The sequence below is a fragment of the Felis catus genome, chromosome C2 (assembly GCF_018350175.1).
Source record: "Felis catus isolate Fca126 chromosome C2, F.catus_Fca126_mat1.0, whole genome shotgun sequence".
Classification (NCBI taxonomy): Eukaryota; Metazoa; Chordata; class Mammalia; order Carnivora; family Felidae; genus Felis; species Felis catus.
This window is the reverse complement of record NC_058376.1, coordinates 95747378-95756003: the sequence shown is the minus strand read 5'-3', so window position 1 is coordinate 95756003 and position 8626 is coordinate 95747378. Positions and strand designations below refer to the sequence as shown.

The 8626-nt window shown below is 49.7% G+C and overlaps 1 protein-coding gene across 3 annotated transcripts; it reads left to right on the top strand.

Annotated features, from left to right (window-relative positions):
- On the top strand, positions 1 to 3511 carry GPR160 (G protein-coupled receptor 160). 3 transcript variants are annotated; one of them, XM_045037286.1, is made up of 3 exons: positions 1 to 2274; positions 2947 to 3074; positions 3311 to 3511. In XM_045037286.1, the coding sequence occupies exons 1-3, from the start codon at positions 1732 to 1734 to the stop codon at positions 3390 to 3392; spliced, it is 753 nt and encodes a 250-aa protein (XP_044893221.1). In that variant the 5' UTR covers positions 1 to 1731; the 3' UTR covers positions 3393 to 3511. The 3 variants fall into 3 exon arrangements, with proteins under 3 accessions (XP_044893221.1, XP_044893222.1, XP_019666007.2); XM_045037287.1 differs by having other exon boundaries at positions 3278 to 3413; XM_019810448.3 differs by having other exon boundaries at positions 11 to 2274; positions 3340 to 3511.
- Positions 3512 to 8626: the final 5115 nt, after the last annotated feature.

Genomic DNA, 8626 nt, shown 5'->3' with positions numbered 1-8626 from the left:
CAGGATTTCTTTCTGAGGCTTTTCTTTGGAAGGAATAGTGTATCCATTAGGACTGTATTCAATTGCTTGTAACTGTTCAATTGCTTGTAACAAAACCTGACCGAGAGTGCGTAAAACGAGTAAGGGAATTATTCTTCTCATGTCTTAAGCGCCGCTCCTCCTTTTTCTGGTGTGTTGCTCTGTGGCCACAAAACGGCTGCACCCCCTCCAACTTCACAACCACCTCACAGCCGGAGGGAAACAGGAGGAATGCTGTGACCACTGCGCAACGGTCCTAAACAGTAAACTCCGCAGGCCTCGCTAGGAGACTTCCTCCTACATCTCATTGGCCAGAGTTGAGCCACGTGACTGCTCCGCAAGGCCCTCTGGGAAGATGAGCACTTTTTGCTCCACTTACTGCCTCCCTGACCGAACTCTGCGTGCTCTTAGGAAAATAGGAGAAATGGGTATTAAGAAGGCAGTGAGCAATGACTGCCCCATGAAGAATATCGGACAGAACAAGGATGTTGGGGGAGGAACAGCGACCTCAGAAGTGCTGCTGGATCTAGTGGATTCCAGGGGCTCTGGGCAACTCTGTTGACGAGTTTTCGTGCAAGAGAGGCAAGGAAATGTTCTGAGCAGCCTTGGGTTCAGCTTCAATTCTGTTATTACGGAAGGAGAGAATAGATATTGGGGAGCAACCAAGGGCTCTGCCTCAGTCCCGCCACAGGCCCCTGAGACAGGGTTCCCCTTGGGAAGGGGTCTGATGTGCACAGTCGTGTGCTCCGGAATTTCTAGACAGGAGGGGTCTGGGGCAGTTACTCAGGCTTTGGGGGATGGAGGGAGAGCAGTAGGCACTCGAGGATACTTGGGGATGCTGGGAGCGTCTGAAGACAAATTCGGTCTCCTGGATTGGCTGGAAAGTGCCAGTAAGAGTGCGGCTAGCCCCTCAAAGTCACCTCTTCCCAGCCCTGTCAGTAGCAAGTCTTCATTTTCCTCTTGGATGAATAATAACCCTACCTTGTAGGGTTGGTGCGAGCTTAGTTTGACGTGATGCTTGTCCACCTCCTGTTTTTTTTTTTTTGTTTTTGTTTTTGTTTTTTCACCTCCTGTTTTATATACACTCCATAGACGGCGGCTGTTATTTTTGAGAGGAACATAATCTGGCCCCCTCACGCTCGCTGCTCGACCACAGCTCACATCCTCTCCTTCTCAGCTATGCTGAGTCACATGCCTTTTCTCTATCAGAACGTGCACACCCTGCCCAGCTTTCTGCTTCTGGCTTTGCTCACGGTGACATCTCGGCTGAAACACTTCACATCCTGGAGAATCCTACAGTCCTTTACTACACCAGCTCACCTCCAGGAATTCTCTGGGGAAGTCCTCAGTTCCAGTAGCTTCGCACACTTAAACTTCTGCCAAGGCTCGGTTCTTATTGCACCCTCTGGCGGGCGTTTACTAGATTCCTCGTAGAGCCAGTCCAGGCTTTCTGAGGGGTTAAAAAAAGGCCCAGGCCACTCCCCTTGTTCGAGGTTCTGCATGAAAAGGAGGAGGAAATTGTGCCACATTTTAAATGTTTAGACGACTGGGAACTTGTAGGTGTTCAACAAATGCTTGTTGAATAAATACAATATTTTAGCAACGTTTATAAAAAAAAAAGAATGCAATGTAATTGTGCTATTTGCAAATGTGCTATTTGCAGTTTATATAAAACTGTGAATTCATAGTGCACTGCAGGCTTTGCTTAGTGGCATGCATATTTCAGGTTCTGTCACCCTGCGTGTACCTTCATTTGGAGACAACTGCCAATGGCCCTGCCCACCCTACTGGGGATGTAGATTCTCCTTGGGTTGGGGCTGGGGCTGGGGCTTCAACGCCTGGTACACGGCAGGGGGTGTCACTAAGCGGCGAGTGGCTGCAGCTCTCCCCTTTCTCTACCCCTCTCCCAAGGATCCGGGGTGGCGGCTTCCATCGTTTGTCGCCGCCCCACCGGCAGGCGGCGCCCCTCCGGCCAGCCTCCCGGCGGGGTCGCGACGGGGCGTGCGTGTTCAAAGTCGGCCCCCCGCGGACGCCCGCGCTTCCTGGCGCCAGGCGGCTAGCCGGCCGCAGCTGGGGCTTCGGGGCCGGACTCGCTGCCCCCGCCCTCCTCCTTTGAGCGCTCGGGGCGGAGCCGGGCGGGCGCGCGGGGCTCCCGCCCCTCTCTCGGCGGTCACCTGGGGCCGGGCGCAGCAGGTGTCTGGTCTGGCACCCAGCGCCGGGAACGCGGAGAGCACGCCGGAAACCGCTGCACTTCGGGTGAGTGCGGGGGCCGGCGCCCGGCGGTTCGCACCTGCTTGCTCGCCCCGGGGTCCAGAATGGTCAGCGGCGCCCGCGTTTTCTCCGGCGCGCGTTGTGCGCGTCGAGGAAGGAGACGAATTTCTCTTACAGGGATTCAGAAGCTGGGGTTTACTACTTAAGAGATCCTGGAGTGGGGCGGAGGGCCCTTGGCGGAAAGCTGCAGACGCCCGAGCCTGACCGCTTCGGATTGGGGGTTATCGCGTAGCCTTCGCGCCGGCGGTCTGTAGTGGGTTTCTGGTCCGGGGTCCGTGGCTTGGGTTGGCCAGACATTCGCACCCTGTTTCCAGTGGAGATAGCTTTTCAGCATACACAGGTGATGTAGAAATGGTCTATGTAATTTTCCTCCCCTGGCACCCAGAGGTGGATGTAATCAGTCACGTACACAGACGCACGTGTGTTCGTTGGGGCGGACTCCGCGTCCCCTCTCTTGGCCCTTCGGCGTTGGGGACCGTGCCCCCGCGCGCGCCGGCACAGAGATTAAGCCCCAAGATTTTTCAGGGCTGTTTGTTCTACGAGACCGTGGTACCCTGGTTCGTTCCTCTATCCTGGCTGGCTCAGAATTCCTTCTAGATAACCTGGGGCTGCTTTCCGGAACTCGTCAGCTGAAGCTCCTTTTTCTCACCTGGGCAGGTGGCCCTGGGAGGCGGCGGCTGGGTCGAACCCCGGAATTCCGGAGGCGACCGCCAGGACCTAGCCCGCGGAGGAAGGTCCTGCGAGGAAACCGGCTCGCTCCGCCCCACCTTTTGCAAAAGACTCGGGTAAGGCTGGGATATGCTCTAACCTCATAAATAAACCCACACGGATCAGAATTGCAAAGGACGCGTGCTTGAGTGGCGCTGAGGATTGCTAATCGCTTCAGGTCAAATCGTTTCGCTTGTACTTCTCAGATTTTTTTTTTTCTAAACGTATTTAATTACAAAAATGACTGCTTAATATACGTGTCTGACGTTTTTTAAACAAGCCTTTAAGACCGGAGTCTCTGTGGTATCCCCAGAGTTGAATCATTGGGAATTTGCCAACTAGGGATCAGCGCGGCTGCCGAGAGAATCACGGGGAAGAGGGAACCTGCGGTTTAAACACTGTTGAAGAGACGTGACACAGCAGTGCAGTCCGTCTGCGAACGTTGGTTGGATCCTGATTCGAAGGGGAGAAGTTCATGAAACATTGAGCCAATAAAAGAAATGTGTACTGGTCAGTTGATCGTACAAGTAAATATTAGTTTTGTTTAGTTATTTTTGGTAATGGTGTTAGGATTGTGGTTGTTAAAAAAAAAAACCCTTTAAAAATACATACTGAAGTTGAAATATAGATGGAGGGTTTGCTTCAAAATAAACCACTTTGGGGCAACACTGCTAGTGGAAAAGTGAGGGGGGAGCTCCAAAGGAGATTGGCTGTGAGTTGTTAATAGTTGAAGCGGGATGAAGGGTGGGGTATGGAATTCCTGACACTATTGTCTCTACTTTCCTATGTTTGGCATTTTCCTTTAAAAGTAACACCACCACCACAGCCAGCGGAGCTTTTGTTTGTTTGTTTGTTTTCCTGACGGTAGGTTTGGAAGGCACCACCAGTGAGTGTTTCTAGAAGAGATTCAAGGCCTTCCACAGACCCTCACTCTTTGTAAATCGGGTGTAAAACCTGCCTCTTCAGACTCCTAAAACTTCTTTTTCTCCCTCGTGGGGTGCTGCTTTATTTTGCTCAGAAGGCATAGGGTGTTTGCTGAGTGCGACAGAGCTGAGGGGATCAAGTTGATGCAGGTGGATGCTGGGTCAGCCCTTTTGATACAAAGGGTATTAGCAAGCCTAGGGGTTGAGTTGTGTCCAGACAGACAGGTTGTGTAAAATGTGGTAGCAGTTTTTCTGAGCTGCCCAAATCCTTTCCAAGTTACGCACATCAAGAAACAGCTCAGAGTAGTAAACACAGTACTTATCCATTTAAGATTCGTGTATACTTTTGGAAGCATGGTATATACATCAGTAAAGAGTGTACATTATAAAAACAAATCACTAGGTAAGCGGAGGTCTACTTATTGCCTGAAAGAGATCTTAACCTATTTGTATTGCCATTTTCACCTTGTTTGCCCCAGGCATTATGACTTAAAAGTGTTTAGCAAAGAAGCGACCCCTAAAACATTCTGTGGTGTTCTTTTTCCTTCACCAGAACCTTGCTTTGAAGAAGGGGCTGGGTGGGAGGAGTAATATCTGTATATTCATCCAACTTGCTCATTTTTTTCCTCTAGATTTATTATACAATTCCTGCTCATTCTGTCATGCTTGATTGGTGATTTGGAAACATGGCGATTGCATGAGGGAGCTTTTAAAGTTTGGGGTGGGGAGAGGCATACTCCTGAAAGGTAAAAATCCTTAGTAGCTTCAGCGGAACTGATTTTAATGCCTCTTTGCTTTTAAGAGAAAACCTGTCCGTAATAGTTGAAAGTTGAAGTGTTGGTGCTCCTGGGTGGCTTAGTCGGTTGGGCGTCTGATTTCTGCTCAGGTCATGATCCCACGGTTCGTGGGTTCGAGCCCCCCATTGGGTTCTATGCTGACAGCTCAGAGCCTGGACCCTGCTTCGGATTCTGTGTCTCCCTCTCTCTCTGTCCCTTTCCCCTTCACGCTCTGTCTCTCTCTCAGAAGTAAATAAACATTAAAAAAAAAAAAGTTGAAATGTTAGATCAGGCCCCTCAGCCTAGACCTTGCTGGTGTAGTCCCATTCGTGTAAAAGAAGTTGTAAAGATGCTTTAAGTCAGTCAGTTGAGGAAATGCCAAAGCATGTCCCACTTTTGTCAAAGGGTGTGGAAAATAAGAGAATTGACAAAAATCCCCGTGCGTTTGGAAAATGTCATAGTGATGGTACTTCAATGAATGTGTTTGGCCTGCGGCTCAGTTTTCTTTGTGTGAGGAAAAGAAACATTGCAGCTGTTAAGTGACTTGACTTTCTTCCTCTCGGTTGTCTAAAACAAGGCGTGGAGAGAGAAAACAGACTTGCTGGGCCCTTAAGTGACCAGGCAGTGACCTAATGTTTCCTCACCTCTGTAAGGATGGTGGGATTGGACCCTGGGGAGTTGATTGCTAATCGCTGTTTTAAAGAATTACCGCACCTGTGACTCCATCTTCTCCCCACATCACCTTACGGAAGGGGATAAACGCATTTAGGAAAGCAGATTGCTGCTTTGTCGGCCTCGAAATGAGAGGAAAGGGTGTTGGCGATCAAGCCGATCATACTTTTCTAAGTTGTAAGCGCCCTGCTTTTATCTGCACCACTTCATCCCATCCTGTGAGGTAGAGCCTCAGTGCTGGGTGATTATTCTAGTTTCAAACAGATGAAAACCATGAACTCTGAAGAGGCTAAGATTAGGCTAAATCGTTTCTTTAGAGTTACGGGGGAAGGAAATTTGACATTTATGAAGAGTTCATGGTAGTCTTCGCACACACGTTTTTAATTCTCACAAGTCTCCCATCAGCCCATTTTGCAGATGGTGTGGTAGCTAAGTAAGGTTAATGGTGGACTTGGAGTCTTGCAGCTAATAAAAGCAGAGCCAGGATTCAAACTCAAATCTGTTGGGTCTTCTCATGGATTCTCCAGCCCCTCCGCTGTCCATACTGCCTTTTGCAGACAGCTAAGCTACACACCCAAGAGTTGGTTAGTCAGTCTAGGCGAACTGTCTTTTGACTACATTCAACTGCCTTGGTTACAGACGGGGTCTGGGCCACATGCAACCAACAGAAGTTTTATCGGGCCAGCAGAAAGTCAAAACAAAACAAAAAAAACAACAACCGGGGCGCCTGGGTGGCGCAGTCGGTTAAGCGTCCGACTTCAGCCAGGTCACGATCTCGCGGTCCGTGAGTTCGAGCCCCGCGTCGGGCTCTGGGCTGATGGCTCAGAGCCTGGAGCTTGTTTCCGATTCTGTGTCTCCCTCTTTCTCTGCCCCTCCCCCGTTCATGCTCTGTCTCTCTCTGTCCCAAAAATAAATAAATGTTGAAAAAAAAATTAAAAAAAAAAACAACAACAACAACCAAAAAAACCACCGAACCAGCGTTGAAAATTGGAAGATTTCACATGTGCTGCCCCCAGGAATTCCCAAAGGCAGTTCTAGAACAGAGTCGTGCGCCCCTGTTCCCCTGGCCTCCGCTACTCCCTGAAGTGTCCCCAGCTTTGAGACAGGGCTCCGTCACACTCACAATGTTGTTTCTTCTACAGTGAGCAGTCTTTTTATGCATCTGTCCAAAAGGGGATAACACAAATAGGTTGAGAAGCTCTTGTCCCAGGAAAAATGGGAAAGCGCATATTCACCTGAGGGAATGAAGAGTCTTGTTTTCTCTGCAGTGTTTCTATGTCAGAAAGATACAGGCTATGTCGTCATTTCCCCCACACCCTGCCTGCTGTGCTTATTACACAGAACTCGAGAGTTTCCTACCCCTGCTATACAACCCAGATGGAGTGATGTGTGGGCAAGACACAGAGGAAAGGGGTGCCCCCAATACCCAAACCACTAACTCTCTGTGGGTGGGAATATGGGTCTTGTGCACCAGGGTGTTCCGTGCCCTCCCTCTTTAAGCAGCCTGACACTGGCACCCATGTGGATCCTCCAGCTCGTGCGTTGGCTCTCCATAGCCGCTCTGAGGGTTCCCAGGACTTGCAGGGGCGCTCCCCACTCTCCCTTCACCGCCCACCGGTCTGCAGCCAGTGACAGGTCCGCTCCTACCCACTGCTTAGGCATAGCCCCATCTGAAGCCTCTGCAGGAATGAGGAACTGAGGTGCCCACAGCCCAGCCTTTGAGAGATTCCTGTGAGGCAAGTTGAAGGATGGCCTGATTTCCTCATCTTGAAACTTTCAGTTAAGGGTCATGGAACAGATGTTCTCACCTCTGTCCATATCTGGAGTTTTATTACAGTTGAAGCTTCCTTTCTGATCTTTGTTTCCTTCCCCTGAATTCGGAATGTTCATAGATCTGGGGTGTGGGCAGGGGGCGGGTAGAAAAGAGAAAAATACCCTAAATGAAACCCTGTTGGAGTGGTTTTGAGGAAATGTCAGGTGATGTTTTGAGGCCTTTGTTACTAGAACTGTCAATGTAGGCGTGTACTTACCCTAGCATGATAAAGAAGAATGGAGGGGCTACAAGTAGAATGTCTTGTTTAGTTGAAAGTAAGTTGAGAGACTGAGCTGTGTGGGAAATGCTAGAACAGCTGGTTGATTGGATCTTTTCCGGAGAACTCGGATCCAGGTTTGTGGGTGCCTGCTCCCTCAGATAGGTGATTACTAAGGCCCTTACCAACTGACAGATGGCATGGGAAAGCGGGTTGATTGCTTATTGGCCAGACCAAACAGAGGTGAGGCCGTGCGATTCTGAGTGTGGACTATCACGAGATCACTGTATTATTTCCGGTTCTTCTGCTACCTAGCTATGTGTCCTTGACCTACTTTTTTCAAACCACTCTGAGCCCCAGTTTTCTCCTGTGTAAAATAATAATACCCATCTTGTAGGGCTGTGTGTATTCCATGGCCCATCAGGTGTTATGGAATAAGGATTCACCATGGGTCAGCTCTTACTGTTGTTGGTAGAGCTTGCCTCCTTCAATTTTGCTTTTATTTGTAGGACTTTCCCCCACAGTTTTAGAAGGCAGGCTATAGGGTAGAGATGGTTCCCAGCTCTGATCTCCCTGTTTTCAGAGTGAGCCAAGAGCTGCCCCTCTGAGCAGCCTCATGGCCTTAGAGAAATGTTCTACAGGACAAACCCTAACAGGGTGTTTGGTGTAGCCACAGCTTTGCAATTGATGAAGAGAGCTAGGCCTGAGCCCATGGCTGTGAACCCTGAGCTTTGGCTCTGTTGTTGGGGGATTAAAATCTGCACAGACTCTGGAAAAGAGACGGACTCTCCTGGCATTCCGTGTGGGTGCAGACCCGTCCTGTTGTGGAAGAACAGGCTGATGTCAGCGTGGAATAGGGAGACGCAGGAGTCCCAGCCCCACCTCTGCCACTGCTTTGCGGGGGCTCGTGGCAGACAGAGCACTCTGCGGCCAGTGCCTCGCTGTCAGCTGGGGATGAGCGTTCCTCGCAGGAGTGTTGTGAGAGGCTAACAAAAATTTTGTGAAATCCTGACACAGGTACAGTGACATACTGTGTCCCACTTGCCCCATGTTAGCAGTGAGATCATAGAGCAGGTAGACCAGCAGGTTTACCTTTTAACCTGGAGAAGTAATAAAGAGGCTATTAATTTTTACATAGCATTTTGTGGTTTTAAAAAACGAGCTAATTTGATCATCGACCAGTGATGCAGGGTTATGTATTTGTATTTGTTTCTGTTGCCTTTTGTTG